The sequence below is a fragment of the Drosophila hydei genome, unplaced genomic scaffold (assembly GCF_003285905.1).
Source record: "Drosophila hydei strain 15085-1641.00,03,60 unplaced genomic scaffold, DhydRS2 tig00008130-arrow-arrow-pilon, whole genome shotgun sequence".
Lineage (NCBI taxonomy): Eukaryota > Metazoa > Arthropoda > Insecta > Diptera > Drosophilidae > Drosophila > Drosophila hydei.
In genome coordinates, this window is record NW_022045839.1 from 2106149 (window position 1) to 2128326 (window position 22178).

General features: G+C 40.1%; 1 protein-coding gene across 1 annotated transcript; it reads right to left on the reverse strand.

The window, feature by feature from the left end:
* Nucleotides 1–299: 299 nt before the first annotated feature.
* On the reverse strand, nucleotides 300–20429 carry LOC111595253 (RNA-binding protein asd-2). The gene is made up of 8 exons (XM_023308899.2): nucleotides 20370–20429; nucleotides 13905–13983; nucleotides 6312–6397; nucleotides 5983–6246; nucleotides 2852–3317; nucleotides 1154–1402; nucleotides 932–1088; nucleotides 300–863 (listed from the first exon to the last, which is right to left on the reverse strand). The coding sequence occupies exons 2-8, from the start codon at nucleotides 13957–13959 to the stop codon at nucleotides 764–766; spliced, it is 1377 nt and encodes a 458-aa protein (XP_023164667.2). The 5' UTR covers nucleotides 13960–13983; nucleotides 20370–20429; the 3' UTR covers nucleotides 300–763.
* Between the last annotated feature and the right edge of the window lie 1749 nt (nucleotides 20430–22178).

The window sequence follows — 22178 nt, forward strand, 5'->3', positions numbered from 1 at the left end:
GAGATTTGTGGGGTTTCTTCAAAGTTTCTCAATTCTCGATCTGTTCAAAAAATCTGTGTGTGGTCGCTAAAGTTTTCTTCTTCTTGTACTGAGCTCTCTTTGGGCTTTGAGTTGCCTTTTAAAATACTCCAAAAATTATCATTATTATCAATTTATGTGACGTGTTTTAAGTTTAAGTTTTTCTCGTTTTCGCTTTTGGCTTTTTGGTTTTCTTCAACACATTTTATTTTTAAATATATATAGATTTAAGTACATATTTAAGTATATATATTTGCTGTTTGTATATATGTGTGTGTGTGTTAGTGTATATTTATTTAAAGTAATTTATTTAAAGTAATTGCGTTTACATTGTAATTCTATTGAAGTTGTTCGATAATTTGACACTAATTTAGTTTTTTTTTTTTAAGTTTTTTAGTTTTTTCTCTTCTTTCGAAATAAAACATCGCATTAAAAATACTTGCGTTATTTATTTAGAATTCGCTTAAAACAAATCGTGTGTAGACAGGCTCTCTGGTATTGGTATGGCATGGTAAGGGCTGCAGGCGTGCCCGATTCTCTCTGCGCTTCCTCTTCAAAGACCTCATTTGTATCCCCGATAGACTCGACTCGTATTTTCAGAAATCGTATTTCGTAAATTGTAATTTTGGTAAGCCTAAATTATTTGGTTTTGTGTGGTTGGGTGTCTTTAGAAGAAGGAGGCGGGGCAAATTGTAGTCGGTCAGGTGCGACCATCTGCGGTGCGCAGCGTATAAAAGTCGTAGGGTTAGACGCCTTGGGCTAGACTCTCCTTGGGCAGCGCTATGATGGACTGATCCATGCCCTGGTGCGGAATGATGAAAGGCGAGGCCAGCATCTGGAGGGGCCTGTCAAGCATAGATAATACATATACAAAATCTCTTCAATCTCTGACTCCCAACTCTGAGCTATTTACTCGGCAAAACTGGTGGCTGTCACCACCGGCTGGCGCACAGTGTGTAGCGCCTGGGAGTTCTTGGCCCGCGCCAGCAGGCTCATCACGGTGCGCTTCGTGGGATTCATTCCGGATCGTGGAACGCCCAGCAGCGGTCGCTTGCGGCCCAGGCCACCACCTGCAACGATAAACAGAGTTGATCCACATGCCACGCCGCACGCCCATCGATTAACTGCAACGCACCTATGTTGATGGCCTTCACGTTGCGCAGCGCCGGATGCAGCAGAGCTCCAGGCGGTTCGAGCAGCGTCAATGTCGATGTGTTTGCGTCCCCATCGCCGGCCAGCTGCAATGCTGCGGCGCTGTTCTGCGCGCTGGGCAGACCAGACATGGCGCCGGCTACGCCCACCCCAGGCGCTGGCTTCAACAGGCCACCAATGCCGGCAGCCGTTAGCTGATGCTGCAGCGCCACAGCCATTGCCGTTGTGTGCACTGCAAGGGAAATGTAAATCCAATTTTCAATGTGATTTCAAGGAGTTAAATGCGAGAATTTATAGAAGGATATTGACTAAGTAATATCCTGTAGACAAGTCGGCTAGAAGAGTTGGTACTTTATATATATATTGATATATATGTATGTATGCAGCCATACATATATACATACATACATACATACAGACATATGTACATACATAAAAACATACATACATACATACAAGCATACATACATACATACATACAAGCATACATACATACATACATACATACATACATACATATATACATACATAAATACATACATATATACATACATAAATACATGCATACATACATACATACATACATACATACATACATACATACATACATACATACATACATACATATATACATACATACATACATATATACATACATGCATACATACATACATACATACATACTTACATGCATACATATTTAATATATTCATATACATGCCCATATACATCATATATACATTATACATGCAAGAAAACATGACATGATGTATATATTCATGACATGTTTTCTAGCATTTTCATGTATTTGTGTAAGGATATCTCCAAGCACCCTCAAACACAGAGTCCCTAGTACACGCAGAAGACGATAGATGGCGCATCATGATATGAGTCTGTTTCTATTTATATGCTCTAGACTGCTGGCATGTGGCAAATGACCCAGTAGCATAAAGTTGCAGCAGGATAATGATCAAAGAAATGTCTTCCAGTTGATATAGTTAACATGCGAGAACCCTGATGCTATGCCACAGCCAGCTAAGGCGTCGGAAATGAATCTTAAAAATTTATTAAGAGACTTGCGACATTTGTAAGTCAAATACCAGCCAGTTGAAGATAGATATAAGAAACGTGGTTGGGATTTCTATGTTTTCAAAAACATCGCAGCTATATGAAGTTGCCTATTTGGCTTTAGCATTTAAATTTAAATAAATGCAATCGAGTTGAACACGCTCATGTAACTATGTATATCATGAAGCATATATAAAACCTATATCTTATATGTGAATCAACTATATCTAACTTCTATCGGTATCCACAGCATAAATACAATTATTGTTATTTAAAACAAATTCAAAGTTAAATTCTTAATTTGACATGGAAAGGATGCGCTCGCGTGCCCTTCTATGCGATTCTCAAGTGCTGCCCAGCGAGTTTCATGATTTAATTACAAATGTTAATGCGGACAGAAAGAGGTATTAAAAGGAAACGCAGCAGGAGCTAATGAGCAACTTCGGTTTGATATATATATATATATATATATTTCATGAAATTTGATTATTGCCGGAAATTGGATTCGCTTAATGCGCATTACAATGGCGAGTTGCGCTGCGTGAGGATGTCCACACTCTCATCTCAGTTGACATTTTGTGCTAATTACATTTTCTTAGCCGGCGATACTCACGTGCTGCTGCTGTCGCTGTAGTCGCCTGGCCAGCGAGATGCTCTCCACAGGCGGCAGCCGCAGCTGCAGCGCTGGCTCCTCCGTGCGCTTGGAGCAGCTGATGGAAGTGCGCTGGCTGGTGGTGATGGTGGTGGTGGTGCTGTTGCTGCTGCTGCTGTTGCTGCTGCTGTTGTTGCTGATGCTGCTGATGCTGATGCTGTTGCTGATGATGTGGGTGGGTGTCGCCGCCGCCGCCGCTGCTGCAAGACTGGCCGCAGTCGAGCTTGTCCGGCGAGAGGCAATCCATGCCGCTGGCATCGTTGTCAGACTTGTCGTCGTTGGACGTGTCCATGTCGGCCAAGCCGCCGCCCAGGCCGCGGTTGGTGTTCGTCGGGCTCTGCGAGTCGTCCAGATTGCTTAGCGTGGGCGTGGACGTAAGTGCCTGCATCTCCCACATTTGCTCTTGTCGAATGTCATCATGGTAGTCCTGCAAAGCAAAGTAGACGCAATACACATTAACAATGGATTGGGGACACGCCCAGCTGCGGGCAGCTGCTGGCACCAGGTGCTGCTGGGGCAGTCATGAAAACTGCATTTCGTCTCGTCGAGCAATTAAATTTAATTCAGGCGTTCGCAGTGCGCGTAATAAATGCGAATTTTATTGGATGTCAATTAAAAGTTTGCGAGGCCATTCATGTGACTGACACGCCCACACCCCCACTGCAGCCCCTCTGCCCCCAGCCCCCTGCCAGCCTCGGGTGCGTGCGCGTCGGACCAGCGCGTAGCAGCGAAATATACGGGTGTACACATACATATATTTACTTCTGTATGTGTGAGTGCTTAATGCAATTATGGCGAAGCGCCAGGGGTGAAAACTGAAACTCGAATGGATACACAGCACAAAATTGGGAGCTATCTTCGAGTATGGGAGGCGTTCGGGCTGCCGGCTGAGTGTCTACTTTTCCATTACGAGCATTAACCAAGTTATTGTTAGTTCAACAGTTAAGTGCGCATGTGTGTGTGTGTGTGTGTGTGTGCGTGTAGTCCCCAGATGAATCTTTAATATGGCTACTAGCCAACTACTAATTTCATTCGATTCCATACGACTGGGCAATGCTGAAGTTGACTTTCTTTCAGGGCAATCGGGCCCTCATAAGTCGCTCTGACAGCTGCCACAAGCAGTTGGATTCACTTTGCGAATTGCCCATTCCCACACACACACACACACACATACGCACACACTCATCTAAAGTGAAACAGTTTATGCTTCAAGTGTGAGCGAATCACATATGAGTACGAGCATAAACTTGAAATAATTTCTATGCAAATTTCCTGTAATCAGATCAGAATACTCCCAAACCGCCGCCAAAGCAAATTTATGTTTCTGACAGTTGCGTGTCACAGGTTCGCTCGTGTCTGTGTGTATGTCTGTGTGTGTGTGCGTTCCGCTGACACCACATGTCTCCAGATATTATCCCAAGTTATGAGTTTCTTTTGGTGTGTGGTTAGCTCCTTGAGCATAGGCTGCGAAAGAGTTATGTCTTTATTTCGCAAAGCATATTGCAAGTAGTCTCAGCTCTAGGCCTGACTGAATTCTATATTCATCAAATTGTGTTTTATTATTTGCAAAGCTGCTGCAGAAGTCTTAAAATCTGGGCAGGCTTTCGTTTTTGATTTTTTATTTCTTTTTATACCAGTTTACATAAGAGAAATAAAATATTAATAAATATAATAATAATAAAATAAATAAAAATATATTAAAAGTGAGCAGGTTACCAGGTTGTAAGGCTATTTCTAGAAACCTTCCAGCACAAACATAAACAGAGTCAATTTTATATTAAGTGCTATTTATATTCTCACTACTCTCTAAGCTAAGCTTTAACCAGTTGAGAATTCTATGGTTGCAGAGAGTGAGAGGCAAAGTGTGTGAATTCAGCTTTCACTGCCTGCTGCTGTTTCCTGAAACAGAGTTGGAGACAATCAACTGTGCGTCAGCTAACTTAGCCACAGCTTAAAAATCATTTGCCGTCGCTTTTCCAATTTATTTAATGAACTCGTTTATAGACTTCAATAAAATAAGCTTACTAACTTGTTGAGCAATATTTCGCTTATACAAATCATTTACACTTGAGAACAGTTCATTCAGCTGCTCTAAAAAATATTTTATGCAAAACTTAAATATTTGAAAATAAGTCGCAAATATTTTGTTGAAATTTCATTCGAATGATTTCCTTACGACAAATCGTTCGAGTCTGAAGCAAACATGCTGCAGCGCACAATTTAAAAGCCGTCCTTGGAAATGGATTTGGAATTTAAGAATTTTTAGATATTTGGGTCACTTATGCAGGCCAACTGGGTGGCTATAATTTCAGGTGTATTCGTAGTTTTTCACAGAAAGCGCAAAAATAAATAAATAAATATCGTTGCGAGGGATGTGAACACGTGAACATGTGCACTGCAGCTGGCATGATGGAAGGCAGAAGGATTGTAAACGAGCAGCGAGTAGAGTAAATGGTTACCGTTTGTCTCTCAAGTGGACGTAGCCACATCGACGGGCGTGAAGTGGGCGTGGTGGCACACACGCGATGAGAGAATGTCCTGTGAATGGCATGGCGTTGGCGTTGGCGATGGTAATGGGAATGGAGATGCGGCATGTGATAGTGTGCCAAGAGCCGCACAATGGACAGAGGCGACATCAGGCAGCTCGACAGCAGCAGCAGCAGCAGCAGCGAGTACGAAGTTTATGGAATGCTTCCCGAGTGCTGCCAAAGGGGCGGCAAATGTAATTACAGCACAATGCAATTTAGTCAGCGACGCATGGAGGCGTGCCACGTTGGAGGAGGCTGCTGCGATGCAGCAGATGCCGTGAGCACACGGAAGCTGAAGTCGATAACGAGTGCAACCTTGATGCTGCCCATCCGCCATTCCCCGCTCAACGCCTCGCCTGTCCCTCTGCCAGCACAATTTGTGTCTCGGACTCGGCGGCTATTGGCGTGCCATTACTTTTCGCGCTTGAGAAAATTTAAGATGTTTTTGTGCGCACTGAAAGAGCTTCAACTTTAAGCACTTACGACTGCCAATTGTTGCGAGCGAGCAAACAAAAGCTGTAATGTCAACAGGGACAACGGGGTGGCAAAAGAAAAGGGACTCACCGGAACCAGAAACCGACGCACTTCCGCCAGGGCGTAGGCAATGCGAGCGTGCGCCTCAGCGGGTGCCGCAAAGGTCGAAATCTCAACGTGCAGGTCCTCAAAGAGATGGGCGTAACGGCTGTCGCCACTGGCACGCAGCTCCTCCTCCTTCCGGCGGTCGCGCATCGATCCGCGTCCCAGCACGGCCATCTTGCACATTGTGTCCTCCTGGAGTCGCTTCATCGAATTGCCCTTCGGTCCCAGCAGCTTGCCAACGAAATTGAACTGACAACCAAGTGCCCAATAAGTAAGCTATTATCGTAAGCATGATTAACAGATATTCGACCTACCTTCGGGTGATCCCGCACGGGCACAGCCACTTTCACGGACACCTTGACGGGCTTGTCGCGCGTTATGTCCAGCATTTTGAGTTTCTCTGTAAACGTGAAATTGCGCTTAGTAAATCGAATGACTTAATAAGTGTTTAATGTAAATCAGTGGCAAAAGGCAGAGATTATTTCTCTCTACAAATAGCGTTCGTTGTTCCGGAGTCATGGTGATTTCTAGGAAATAAATATTCCCAGCATTGACTTGACATTATTTAGAGCCAATTAAAGCTCTTTGGCATAATTTCAAATATCAATTTCCGCTTCTTATCTTACGCCAACAGCAGACTTCTGCTTGTTTAGCCTCGGAAGCTAACCCGCCAGAATCAGTTCTTGGTATTGTCTTTATGCTTTGATTATTGACAGATTAATTTATTTGTTGTCTGAATAATTTCCCTTAATCATCTTAAATCTGGCATTGCAGTACTTAAAATATATAATTAAACCCTGACCTTAAGCTCCCGAGCAGCTCTGCCTCACATGTTAAATATCTGCTATAATATTCCATAAGCTCTCTGTGCAGAATTCCATTGACTTTTCTATATTTATGATTAATATTTAATTACCTCTTGTGCGCCACTCTTTCAGTAAAGGCTTATAAAAGGCATAAAATCTCAGGTTAGGCCTTCGAGCTCAGTTTAGTTGAGCTAAGTTAACTATAACTTGTTTTTAGTTAGCAAGCTAGATATATGCATAGATTAATAAAGATTAAGTCTGAAAGTTTTCTGAAGAGGGAAATTCAGCTCCTGCAGCTGGAATGACCCTGCGACCCGAACTCAATGCTCACTGATTTCATCAGAGTTACAAAACGTGCAAAAGTTGAAAGTGTGTGTCTGGTCGGGTGAGAAGATTAACACAGTTGACTTTGACAATGTATTCGAGTGTTTATCAGATAGTTACCTGACATCCTTAATCAAACTGTCAGAGTCAGTTGCTGTTGTTGCTGCTGTTGTTTTTGGCTGAGCTGCTCAGTCCAAGTCATGTGACCCTTAAAGCGAGTCAGTGTCTGGCTGAGGTAGATAATTCCTTTTGGATTCTTCGTTTTTAATGTTTGTAACTAATTAAGCAAAATGCTTCTGCACACAGCAAGCTCACGCTTAGGCCAAATGAGAGCGACGCTGGTGCGGCACGGGCAACTGAAAGGGACAAATCTGTTGACATGCCCAAACATGAAAACATTTTTGTTTGCTCTTCAGCTCAAGTCCCGGCAAGGCTAGGGCCCGGCCCGGTAAGCCAAGACAAGAGCCTGTACACACACACAAACACACACTCACATTTATACCGACACTCATTAGCAGGGAAAATGGCTTTCTTAACACCTTTGTCACTGTTGCTGCTGCTGCTGGTGTTGGTGTTGGTGTTGCTGTCTCTGCCCCCTGCTTCCGATGACTGGCTCTGGCTCTGGCTCTAGCTCTGGCTGATTCTGAATATGTCGAGTTGTCAGTTGCTGTAACATACGTAAGTAGTTTGCAGTTGTCAGCAGAGTGAGTGCACTTTGCCGGCGCACACCCAGATACTTACACACCTGTTCAGGCCTGTGAGTGAGTGTGTGTGTGTGGGTGATGTATTTCGGTACTGACAAATGCATAAACAGTCAAACGGTAAGTGCAAGAGCGAGCAGCTGAATATGCTTATTGCCCCCGCCAGCGTGTGTGTGGGTGTGTGTGGACGTCGTCTATTTGTGTTAATTGTTGTCATTGCCACATCAAAAGCACGCTTCATCATCATCATCTCCACTGTCCGTGGCATTTTCTACATGCGGGAAAAACTTCCAAGACGCACAAACACGTCTCTTTCTATACATCGTATATAATATATATATATATATATACATATGTATACTTATATATCAACACATACATATGCATGTACAATATTTTGCATAATTTAACTGGAAAGCATTTCGGCAACGGTGCGTATGTGTCATGTAAATTTGGCATCAAAATATTTGCATACATGCATAAATTTGAGATGAGTTTCAGAACAGGCTGCCAAGCTTGTTGATTAATTACACCCATCGCATGATTCCCTAAAAGGACTTTTGTGTTTATAATTAAGTTAATTAATTATAATCATTTAAGCAAAACATAAACGAACAAGCTTACCCATCCTAACCAGCATATTTACCACTGAGCTTAAGCTGAACATATTACGTATACGTAATATTTGTAACACCGAAAATACATAATAATCTTTTGGAGGTCTTCTTTAATATGCGGTTAACATATAATTTAAAAATTCATATTTGAAAAATTCTTTTTTAAACTGTTTAGGATATTCCCATTAAGCTTAAGAGAAAAATGTTACGTATACGTAATATTTTAATTAGCGAAAATTCAAAAAAAAAACATTTAATGTTTTAATTTAATTAAAAATTAGATTAAATTAGTTTAAAACATAATTTAATGTTTTTTAATATTCAGGATATTCCCACTAAACTTAACTTTAAAATATTACGTATACGTAATATTTTTCATACTGCAAATGTTAAAGGTCTATTAGGCTTTTTTGTTGCCTGCTGTCCACATATACTTTATGCTCATTTGGCTTAAGTTTTGTGTTTGCAATTTTGATATTCGCCATGATTTGCGATGCAGAGTCCCACAGTGCGTACTAAAGCCCCACCTGCCTCAAGCTCGAATCAGCCTGGTGCGATCAGGCTGGAGCATAAATATGTATTTGAAATTTTCTTTGGAGATAATTTTGATTTAATATGCTTTCAGGTTTTACTATGCTCTTATTCAAATTCTTAAAAATTCAATTATAGCCAAAACGTGTTTTTTTGAGAAGTTTATAATTTTAATATCTTGATCAATGTGAACTATAAACGCTGCTCTTCTAAAGGTTTACTCTATACTAATTAGGTTTACTATACGCATAAATATTTTTATATAATTACAACTGCCCCAAGCTGTGGTTTCTTATGCAAACAATATTCAACTCAGAAAAAATTAATATCATAAATTATAAAAAACTTTCAACGTTTACTTAAAATGTTAATTACATTCTGTGCTGTGTTCAAAGTTGGTAAATCTATCTAGTAATATATAAAATGTATTAAATTTGAATACATATTTTTTATTAATGTTGGGAATTGCCTGGGAATTTCTTTTCAACACGAGCGCCCTTTGGGCAACCATTGAACTAATTACGTAATTAATTTCCGCTTTATGCATCGCATATGCATTTAAAATCCACTTAATTGGCATTTTGCCATGCAGCAATCTATTGATTTTAAATGCCGACCACACCGAACAACAATTATTATAATCATTATTCGTTTACAGTTAACAGGGGCTGACAATAATTGTATAGGTCTGCCGCTGGCAAGGGCAGCATCAGCAGCAATGGGGCTGCAGGAAAAGTTGTTCTATGGCTGGAGAGTGGCTGGGTGGTTGGTTGGCTCTGTTGGCTCCAGCAGGTTAGGTGAATGCAAATTTTTTGGTACTCTAATCTTGTATAATTTATGGGCAAAAGGCCATTAAGCTAATTAGGTATGCATTTCAGGGGCCTCGATTGCGCGAACTGCTGTTCCAACTATTTTCTTGCCCCACTCCCCGCTTCCCAGCGCACATTTGATCAGATTGCATTAAGTGCTGTTTTTTATAGGGGCAGCTGTAAAAGTGTTTTTGGCATTTGTCTATGTGCGGGCTGCCAAAAGTGCCAAAGCTGCTAAAAAGTAAAATATATCAGAGCTGTGGCTCCTGCTGGGCCCCCGGCTCGATATGGGCCACAGATAAGCCCATTGGATGCGTAATCAAACTAAATTTATAGTTCCGGCAATCAGTGAACTAACTGAATATGCAACAAATATCGCAGTCGTTGACAGCCAGCCACTGAGCGAGGAGCACTTCCTGTGTGAAGAGGCCTCAGGACAGCTGCTAAACATTTGCTCAGTCATTGCAATTGTTTCCGTTTGCCAAGTTGTTGTTCAGTTGTTGTGCAGCATTCGCCCCTTGCTCGCATATTTTTCCATTTTTCCATTTCTTTTGTGTTTGCTTTCGTTTGGCTTTTCCAGGTCATTTGTTTGTCCGGAAAACAGTTCCGTGTGCCTGTTGCCCGTCTCCCGGCACAGCACAGCACAGTCCATGCCCATGCCCCAGCCCATGCCCGAGGGGCAGACACTTGTCTTAACATGAGGCTGTGCCCTGCCTCAACCCGTGACCCTCAACACTTCAGCGCGCTGGGCACCCTCTTCACATTGTGAGCATGATTTATTTACCTTTAATAAAAAGGCACACCTGAATTTAAATAAATTACATTTGCCCATCAAAGGCCCAAATACAATTTCCTTAACATAAGTTCAAATATCCGATACTTAATTAAGCCCACTCAGCAAAGATTGATTTACTCTCGATAATAGAGGTTAACCCTTTAGATTTACATAAGCGTATGCTAATGCTCGAAAGCTTTTAGTTAAAGCTTTAGCTTAGATAGAAGCTAGAAAGCGCATAGATTGTTAATATTTAAGCCTGACTATGAGCTTTCTATGCGATAATCAGTTTTCATTTTATTTATCAATTTTGTTGATTGTAATATGGAATGGTATGATGTGGTATGATGTGGTATGATGTGGTATGGTATGGTATATATCATATATGGTATGGTTTGATATGACAAGCTAATAGATTTCTATCATGCTCCATCACAAAGTTGACTATTATAGACATCCCTCAAAGCTAGTTTGCTAGAAGTATGGATGACTCTATTGACATTTCCCAAAGTTATTTCTTAGCTATCTTTAACTCTTTCCAATTATCTACCCAACATACCAAAAGCCTTCTTTTTTCCAGACCCAGGAGAGTAATAAACAATGATCCAACCCCAAAAAACTTTTACAAATTCTAAGCAAATTCGTCTTTTATTGCAATCTTTAGCAAAGGTCATATTCAACTGGAACTGCGAATCAAATGCCAGAATTGAATGTTTATTTACGCCCAAGTTGCTGGCAATTATAAAAGTGACGTCTCATGGCAAATGTTGGCATTCTTGTTGAGAATTGAAACGTATTGATTACAATCAAACAAATGTAACCCTGCCCTGGCCTGGCCTGGTGGTAAGTGCGTGTAAAAGGCTTTGTTGGTATTAATTCGGTTTGCCTTCTGCTGCTTATCGCAAACATGAGCGTATAAAAAATAAGATCCCTGCGTTAAAACACAAAATAAGACCCAGAGGAAACCAGACGCCTTGGGTCAAAGTCAAAGGCAAAGCTAAAGCACCAGTGCCATGGCAATGCCAATGCCAATGCCAGTGGCAATGGCCAATGGCTCATTTAATCGTTTTGCGAAAGTCTTTTCGGTGCTCATGAGGGACGCTCTGATGGTGTTGGCTTTGGCTCTGGTTTTTGGTTTAACATTTCCATGCCAAATACCCAAGGGACGGATTACCAAAATGCGGCTCGTTAGTCAAAAAAATGTGCTGCCCAAGAGCTTACACGCCGCAGCGGCGACGAGGACATCAAACATTCAAAGAACATTTGCCCCCTCGTTACGTTACGTTACGTTGCGTTACGTACGTATCCTTTTCTTTCTCCCTCCTTTTCTTTTCTGCTTTTTATTCTCGTCTAGATGCTGGGGCGACGGCATTGTTATTTTAAACTTCAGTCTTGGGCAAATTGAATTTGAAGAAAAACGAGCATCCGTTTGACTGGGACAGAGTTCGCTCTGTGCTGGATTTATGTACTTTCTGAAATACTTTTATTTTTTTTGTATCTATGCTGAGCTTAGGACTTGTCGAAGGCGTGGGCGTGGCAGTGGGGCTTCGACTAATGAGCTCGAATAGAGGGGGGAGGGGTGCAGGCGAAGGGTGCTAGTCGCCGACAAATAGTTTTGTTTTTCGTTGCTTATCACCGCATGACGTAATCTGCTTGTGAGCTTATGATTAAATTTCGGCGTGTTCGGTTCCCGATATCGGTAACAGCCAGTGCGACGACAGTTTTTACGACATCAGGATGCCAGTCGCTTTATGTCCTTCCTTAACTTTTGCACAAACAAGTCGCAAGTCGAAAAGGTAGCTGAATGTGAACAAGAAAGCAAAAAAAAAAACGAAGAAGAAGAAAACACTCGCCGGCTTCGTTCGACGTTTGCTTAGCTCAGCAGCGCGAGCCGAGCTGTGTGGAAATTCGTGTGGCACCCCGCACAGAGAGTGGGCATGGAGCTTTCCCACCATTGAGTACACACCCACACTCACTCCCGCACCCACACACAATATACACAAGCGTTGCTGGCGCAAGTTTACTTTACTCTGTTTGAATTTCTTTGCCACCCCAAACGCGCACTTGCAGATGGTTTGGCATTTGATTGTTCTTGGAGCTGTTTAAGCTGCTGGAGACTGCAGAGCGTTTCCTCGTTCTTTATTTTCGTAAAAAATAACATAAGTCATAATGCGACCAATGCATAGCAAACAATAAAAACAGCGTAAATCTCTGTGACACTTTCACTCAACTAGCCTTGCAAGAAACTTCTCAATTTGATTGTAAACAGAACAGAGACAAGAGAAGAAAACATTATTTAAAGTTTAAGTTAGATTCAAGAACTTGGCTTTGCATTCGTTATTCATGTGGCCTTAAGGCTCTCTTAAATATTTTAGATAAATGTGCTCTTAGCTGCTTGACTTTATATTATTATTATTTTTTTTTATTCAAAATTTTAGTTAATTTTTTTTTCATGAATATCTATTTTCTTCACTGCTAGTAATCCTGTCACCTATTCTATTTTTCTAAAAATTATATTTTCATTCTAATCTAAACTCTTTTTTAATCTTTTGCAGCTCCATCTTCACATTCTCAACAGCAGCTTAACGTGGCCCTTTCATGTAGCTCTTCAGCTTGGGGAAGAAGACAGAGTCCCTGGCTGCCAAGTCTGGGACTATGAGCATCCTTAGTGTGTTGTTATTAATTGAAAATTAAATACAGATTCTTTGCTTAATTTTTTGGAATATTCAAACATCCAAGACGAGTCAAAACATGCCCAAGCTGAGCAGCTGCCTGGAATGATTTCAGCATTTAAAATATTCGTACTCAGAGGCGTATGAGTATCAAGTAATTATAATACTGAATACAAGTAACTCTAATTGCTACCATTACTTTAATTCCTACTCATTCTATTACTACATATTCCCAAATTACTCTCTGAACCCACCTCGTTTGTATGCATCTTTCCAGCTAGCTAAAAAAGTCCTAATGCCTCAGAGTACTTATTTTGCCTTCCTTCTATCAGCCTTTATATTTCATATGGAGACTTCAGTATATTCAGCATATTCAATATTGACTCAACTCTGTCAACTGTTATTTTTTATTCTTTGCTTAACATTTGGTTTTATATGTTTATTTACTATTTGCTTTCGACTCATTTTGCAGTATTTGTTGCTCAATCATATTTGACTGGGAAATTTTTCTGTAATCCTATCAGATTTTATAGCTTAGAAAACTTGGCTCTTCGTTAGCACTATGTGTACAAAATGAATAATAAAATTAGTTCAGCATACTTTTAGTGGGGCTTTTATATTCGATTAAAATGCTGGAATTTAAAACTTTCACTTTTGACTTTTATTGCATACCTGAACTTTTGAGGGCACGTTCCTCTTGGGTGCTTAAGCTGGATTTGGGTTCCATTTTATGCTTCAATTTGTCCAGCAACTGCAAGCAAAGAAGTCAAATAATCAATGTAAGTACATAATAATAGTTTGCTCTGGAATTTTTAAGTTCTTCATCCGCCCGCTGCGCCGTGGCTGCGCATGTTGCGAGTTTGAGTTAAAAGCTTAGGGAAAAGTTTGCAACATTTGATTATACAAGTTGGGTAAGTAGTAGCTAAGACCATCATCGAGGCAAATACGCTTATGGGGCTTACAGCTTACAGCTTACAGCTTACAGCTGGCAGCTGAGGCGAAAGTCCAGAGAATGCGTCCTCCTCTATTTGGTATGTTTGAATATTTTGTTGACAAGTCGAGGAACATATTTAAATCAAATCAAAGTTTCAATGAGCCATTTAGCAAAACAATTCATGTCAAGTGGCTTGTTCAACGCTTTGTAAACAATTCCCTTTCGTGTCAGCCCGTCTTGTATTACATCACATCGCATCACAGACACAGCGTGCGCCAAATGGCCCACATGCCAGAGTTTGGCCAACACATTTGGGCGCTGGGTCCATTCGAGAAGCGACTATCAAGTATCAGTTTTCATAGTCAGCAAATACTTCAAGCGAATTCACGCCGATATTTAGCTTACATACCTACACTCCCTCACACGTATATATGTATATATATTTGCATATATATTCATGTATGTTTAGTAGAAAACACGTATACCAGCAGACGGCTTGCTTAATGGAATTGATTTTGGCCCGCGGCGGCTTTTGGCCCAGTTTGGCTGGCAGGCAGGCGTATTTCTTTTGCCCCAGGATAATTGCCGGCACGGTCCATTAATTTCTAGAGTATCGCAATATAAATTTATATACATATATATAAAATTATAGCTGATGTAATTTTCGCAGTCATAAACCTGTGCATCATCCCGCCTAATTGCCTTTTATGACGACGCGAAACATTTGTCGACGCTCGCCTCTAAAAGCCCGCTGCACGACTACCTGGGAAATCGACGAAAGGATAATCGTGGGAGCAGTTCTTCAAATTAATGATAGCGTGGGCTTGACAATCCCTGACAATGTTGTTTGTCATTGTTGGTTTTTTCCCTCCTTTTGTTCTACCATCTGTAGCTGTTGCTGCTGCTCTCTATCTATCTAGCTGTCTCTCTCGCTTTCTCTCTCCTTCTCGCGTTTGCCATTCTACTTTCTGAGTTTGACGGATTTGTGCGCATTTTCAGATTAATGCTGCGATTATTGTTTACCGTTGGAATTGTGCACAGTGGTGCGTATACGCAATTTTATTTCCTGCTTAGAAAACTTTTTAATCTGCCCAATTGTCGCTCGTAATATAATTTAAGGGATTCAAATGCGACAAATGTGGAAGGTAATTAAACTAATCTTAATTATGATACGAAATATTATTAATAATAATCAGATCTGACGAAGGATTCAAGTCTTGAAACGTTCGTCAGATCTGATTATTTTTAATCATATTTCTTATTATTGTATATTAAATATAATAAAAAATACGATAAGTTTTAGCTATGCTCAATTTTAGGATTGATAACTTTCTTGATTACGGAAAAGCTTTCAGTCTCCACATGTTTTATCATTTTCACCTGTGACTGTGAGAACAAAAGCTTTACGGTTGCAACGCAATTGAGCCACTGTGCAGTGGCAAAGACGACATTTGCAGGAGCGTTGTCTTTTATATGCAAAATTTAACCCAGAATAGAGTCCTGAACGCTTGGTGAGCTAGTGGGCTGGTTGAGGCGTCGGTGGTGCGGCTTCTTCATTTTCTTCATGAGTCCCGTGCACTCTCGGCGCTCTCGCTTTGTACAGCTTCGCACGCACGATTTAAGGATAACGAGGATGGAATGCAGGAAGCGAGGCAAATATTTACACAGTTGGATGATTTAGATAAAGAAGACATGAACATGAACCATAAAACGAAGAAGCCAACAGAGCGGTGAGGCGACGCTGACGCCGGCCCCGGCCCCGGCCCCGGCGCCGGAAGGGGAAAATAAGCCCGAGACATTATAAAAGTGGGTTGGCATTATAAAGGATAAAGAAATTTGAATACAATGAAGAGGATTTGGGAAAGCCGTGATTGCCGAGCGTCACTTCGCAGCCGTCTTTGTGGCCTGGCAGCAGCAACAGGAAAGCAGCACAAAACACAAATAAGCCGAAATAACAAAATTCCCATCAAAATTAATGCAACTATCGTGTTTCCGAATCGGCAACATAAACATAATGAGCTGCCCGACAATGGCAACCTGTCAATCAGTCTGGCATCGAAGTGCGCAATTAAGTTTCAGGTTCAGCCTCCGGATGAACTATGTTCAGCTAGCACGTTTCAGCTTTTGCTTTAAGCAATGCTCGTATGCAAAACACGAATAATTTATTCAAGCAAACGAAGCGAAGGAATGGAAAAATAAAAGGAAAACGAAAACGAAAACGAGAATGAAAATGAAACTGAAATGGAAATGGAAATGCAAATGCTGAAGTAGGTGTGTGTGTGTGCGGATGCATAGAGGTATAACAGCAGCCAGCATGATATAGTCCTCTCACAGACACCTGCGTCCGGGTTCCGAGTCCTTGTGCTGGTTCTACTTCTAGTTCTAGTTCTGGTTCTGCTTCTGGATTTTGTACCTGTTTCTAGTTATGTCAAAGGTGAATATGTGCTCACTTGAATTTCATGTGCCCTGTGGCAACTGAGGGCACAAAGAGCCACCGCACGTGCCAATGGCCCAAATGCATTCGCCGGATGGCCGGAATGTCGGAGCGCATAACATATGAGAAATTCGTCAGCTTCGCACAGCATTTAAATTATTTGTGTTTGTGTCAACATTTGGAATTCCATAAATTTCAGCCAGTCGATGCATACCAAATCGCATCAGGGCAGCAGCAACAACCCAAGCCCAGACCCAGTTGCAGCTTTCAGCTCTAACCCAATGCCGCCCACTTGCATTTGTTTGTTCATTTGCTCACTCGTTTGAGCATATGAAATAGAGTATGGAAATCTATGTGAGTATTCAAATGCATATGCTAGCTCACTCTAACCCACTCTCGCTCTCTCTCTCTCTGCCCGCCCGCTGCACTGTCCATGAATGCAGCTAGAATTCCTGACCGGAAATTGTTTCACAAATGCTGGCCAATTAATTTGAAAAATAATCGAAAAAATTGTATTCCGAGTAGGAGCAAATCAACAAAGAGCCAAAGAGTGCAAAATAAATGGAAAGCCCGTGAAGCACGCTTTCTTTTCTTTTTGTTATGAAAAAGCGAATAAAACGCACTCAACAATAGAAAAGCGAAGCATAGAAATACGCTTCGATGCACTCCAGCTATAAACTAATCAATTTTTAATAACTAACAAATAAAACTAACTCGTAGAATCAATAGAAAAAGCAATTATTTTTCCAAATATTTTTATTCGAACTGCATTGAATTGAATTTTAAAAATTGGACCTAAGCAAACACCAAAAGTTTTTGCTTAAATCAACCAGATAATGCGCTAAGCTCATTCAACTTAATATCTGTTCAGTTTTGCTGTGAATAAAATAAATGATTTATTAAACCGACATTTTTGATAAATTAGAGGCAATTAAAGTGCAGAAATTATTATGTTTGCTGACATAACAAAATTTATTTTTATTAAATATGACTTGCTATAGCTATATATAAATTTAGATTTATATATTTATGTAGTTTTACCGCATGAGTCATTGTATATATATAATATTGAATAAAATTGTATAAATATTTATATTAAAAATCCAGCTTCAAAACTGTGAAACATTTAGTTTTAATGTATTTGATAAGCCTTCAGCAACTATGCTCTTATATAATTGTAGGCATTTAAAATTGAGTGTAGGCCATACGAAATAAAAGCCTTTATATAGTTAAAATGCAGTAATAGTAGTTTCAAGCTGCTACGCCCCAAGTAGGCGTGTTCAAAAGTTACGTTACAAATATTTCGAGCTTTAATAGCAGCAAAATGTAGTCAGACAGACAGCTGGACAGACAGCAGGATAGACAGCTGAACAGACAGATGTAGAGTCGAATATTTGCACTTTAGGGAGCGTGCAAGAAAAAAATATAAAATTGTAAATGTTAAAAACATTTGAAACAAACGAAAAACAACATTTAATAACTAGTTTGAAGCAAAGTTTGCTGTTTTTGCGTTTGCTGCTGGTATAACAAAGCATAATGATATGTTGAGCTTTGACTCATTAAAAATATTTAACTTTTGGCACTATATAAATATATAAATGTTATACATCATTTAAAATTGTGTTACATATATGTAAGTATTATATACTGTACTTCATTTCATATACTATATAGTGATTGCTAATACGTTAGCTCAAGCTCATATGCATCAAGAATTCTGTTTTGTTTTTTGGTGCTTGGCAGGGTTTTGTCCCTTTGGCCACCTCAAATAGGGCACAAAAATAGTTGAGTGACCCGCTAACCTTTTTGGGAATGTGGCTAGGCACACGTACTTATATACCTAAAGCGTATGCACATACATTAGAGGCGAGCAGCCAGCATACATAATCTCATGTATATATGAATTGTTCGAGTTGTTGTTGCTGTTGTTGTTGTTGTTGTTGTTGTAATACAATAATGTGCATATATAAATAGCCGCACAAAGCAAAAGTTTTGCCTTTATTGTCCGCAATGTGGTTGTTTGTTGCCCACACACACCCGAAAAGGAAAGAGGAGAAAGGCTGTGCCGCCGAAAGGTCCTTTGTGCTGAATATATTATAGAGAGCGAGGACCATATTCACGGTTTCCAAATACAGTTAAGGTCTTCTTGCGGCTTTTTAAAGTACGACTTTTTGCGGTTCAAAGCGTGCGCTTTTAAAGGTAAACTCAACTGCGACTTGCCCGCATTGAGTGGGTGGCAAATTAGGATACATCAATAAACAGTCAGCTCATAATTCATCCAAATTAGTTTCGTGCTGCAGAGATCAAGGAATAAATGACACTCCACTGCCCTCTGCTCGAAGCTGTCGGCTATAAGCGTGAGATAAATCAAAGGCAATTACAAACATTCATTCTCGTTTACTGTCTGGCCCCAGCCCCTCTGGGGGAGTTTTTCAGAAAATCCATATGTATAAGTAATCGAGCCCACATACATAAATAGGCGCCCGTTGGCCATGGCATTGGCCTGGCGGCCGGCTCGTAGGTCGGGCAGAGTAAATAATTAAGTTTATTTCCCAGCAGTAATTAAGCTGCTTCAGGTGCACAGCAGCGTTTCATTAAGTCTTTAATGCAAACTGATAGCCAGTCGAACTCTCAGGCAAACTCTTTGCCCAAACTTAAATAACTCTCAATGTTTTTCGATCTTAAGTGCAAATACATTTAAGCAAAATCCTCACTAATTACACAATAAATTGCCTCATGTACAAACAGCAGCAATAGCCGCAGTAGTCAAGCAGCAGGAATCAGGTAAAGTTGTGTAATTAAAGCTCGAAAATCACTTGTAAATGTGCCAAGTTTCTTACTTGAATGGAGTCCAGACTTGGCTTGAATATAAATTCATCATTAAGGCTCCATTATGACAAATTAGCCAAGCTTTCTTTCAGGTGCATTAATAATCAAGCAAAGGCTGCTTAAATTGTTGGGATTGCCTGATGAAAATGTAAAATGAATTTCAATTTTATTTAGAAAAAAAAACTTATACAAAAATTTTCAATGGTGTAATTTGAATTTGGAATTAAAGCAAGCGCTGAACGTGCTGCATCTACAAACATTTTTAGAATTTTCAAACATTTATTTATTTATTTATGATAAATGAAATAAAATGCATTTTTGTCTGGACATTCCAATTCCTACAGTTGAGTCATAAAAAATCTGCTTGATTTAAAACTCTATAGCAATATGGCAAAAACCCTGACTAATCAGGTGCGAAAAACTGTATTTGGTTTCCTGGCTTAATTTATATAAAAAATATTCGAATTTAGCATATCAAAAAAATAGTAGAAAAGTAAATTTTAATTCTTTGTTAGGTTAGCAAATATTAAAAATAAAAAAAATAAATATTTTATAGTTTTTATATATAAAGTTATTCTATTACAAGTCGCGCCCAATTTCATTCCAATTTACATTCAGTTAATATAAAAAGCTAATATATTCTAAGCAATATACTATAGGTTACTATATAATTTACTATATATATTAATAACTTACTCCCTTTACCATTGTTAGTTCATCAGATTAATGCTATCATTCATATGCACATTGCACACAGAGATAAATTGTAATTAATCTAAAATATTCTTTTTATTGGCAACTTGTCACTCCTTCAAATAAACCCCAAACAAAGCCAAGTTCAGGCTGTGATTTATGCAACATTCCCGCCCATTGATGTCAATAGAGATAAGTTAAATGTGAGTTGCTTAAGCTTAGCCTGGGGCTACTCATTATTGCTTACCGTCGAATGCAATGAAATATGCTATATTAATTCAAATTGAATCGTCTAAAGTTTGGCCGCGTTAAAGTAATCCGCTGGAACTGTCGATTTAATTGCGAAACATTTATCTCAATTTTCAGGTGACACACTTTAATTTTCACTTTGCGTCTACAAGTGCCTGGAAGTGCTTATTTAATGCTTTATTCATTTGCTGCAAACATTTGCACATCCACCAAATTCATCAGGGCTGATTAAAGATGCATGCTCGGGGGACTCGTGAGTCGGTTGAGGGAGTCGAGTTGTGCACTGCTCGCCCGAGGTGCGAAGACTTTGTTCGCTTTTAATTTAAGTCTGGTTGACAAAAAACAACAGAGTAAACAACAACGGCAGCACTACAGACGCAGACACAGACACAGATACAGATACAGATGCAGATACATATATATCCCGCGGGCGTCAGATAATGTCATCCGATTGGGGAGCCGCACGAGAGCAGAGCGCGCGACGATATCAACAACAAATACGTGAAGCGACTACGGCAAACGACTACGGTAACGACTACGGCAACGACTGCCACGGCGTAGACGCACCAACTGTTTGGCTAAGTACTCCGCAGACGACGCCACACGGCACCCACAGCAAAACCGCCAGCGACAACTTTCACTGCCTAGCAGTTAAGGCTGGGCCTGGACCAATACCAGGCAATGTGTTCCCAGCACTTGACACAAGATAAACAATTTGTCTCTGCAACGCGCGTCGAAATGGGCAGCTGGGCTTGGCGCCAAACACCTGACTACAGCAGAGCCGAGCAGAAACAGAAGCTGAAACTGAACTGCACTGCAGCTGACTGTGGTGTGCCTGACTGACTAGACTGACTGACTGACTTGGGCGCAGCTACACTGGCGTCCCAGCATTTCCAGTAACTGAGCACATCTCACTGCCGAGTTATCCCCGATTGGTGAACCGTTCCGTCAAGAGCCCAGCGCACAACTGATGCGACAGCATCAAACTCTGCACTAACTTGGCCCAAAACAAAAACCCATCTGCTGCTGTGGATGCTGGATGCTGGGTTACATTTGAGCGAGTCTGCGCACTAAATTCTATGCGAGTCTCTCGACTCTTATATACTGGGTACAGATAGTTAGGCTTTGGTCTTGTTGTTAGACACTCTGTTCAAGTTACTTGATTTGGGTTGGGATTATTAATATCTTATTTAATTGTCTAACTCAATATGGGATATCTTTTAGCTCTATTTTTTGCTAGATTTTATCATGGTTAATTAGATATTTTTAGTCTATAAAATTATGAATCTAAGTCTGAGCTTGAAATGCTTTATCAACTGTATAAAGAACTGATTCATATAAAATATATATGCATAATGTTTGAGAGATTCAGCTGTATATCTATACTAACTATCTAATTGTATATCTAATATCTATCCTTTAAGGTAATTTCGGAATATATGTGCCCTTACGTTTATTCATAGTTCAGAATAATTTGTAATTCATATTTCTATTCTGCAGAAATTGACATTCATTAACTGATTTAGAGGCAGATTAGCTTATAGGAATATATCTCCCTCAAACGTCCTTTCATAGCTCAGAATAATTTATAATTCATTTTCCTATTCAGCCTTACAGCAGCTTCCTTCACACATCTCTTTTCGAATACCAAATTTTACACTCTGGGTTCAATGATAAGATAATATGATAAACCCAATCTTATATTCATATTTTATATGGCCAACAGCTGGCTAAGAGTGAAGCATTTTCTAATGTGGATTGTGGCAATTCACTAAAGTCGATTGTTTCCTTTTTTTTTCTTGAATGG

What these genes read in the sequence shown, in the direction of transcription:
- LOC111595253 (XM_023308899.2), bottom strand. Translation starts at nt 13,959, where the DNA reads ATGGAACCCAAATCCAGCTTAAGCACCCAAGAGGAACGTGCCCTCAAA. An exon ending in ACGTGCCCTCAAAAGTTCAG is followed by an intron (nt 6,398 to 13,904) that starts GTATGCAATAAA and finishes TCACGTTTACAG; the next exon opens with AGAAACTCAAAATGCTGGAC. An exon ending in CGTGAAGGCCATCAACATAG is followed by an intron (nt 1,089 to 1,153) that starts GTGCGTTGCAGT and finishes TTATCGTTGCAG; the next exon opens with GTGGTGGCCTGGGCCGCAAG.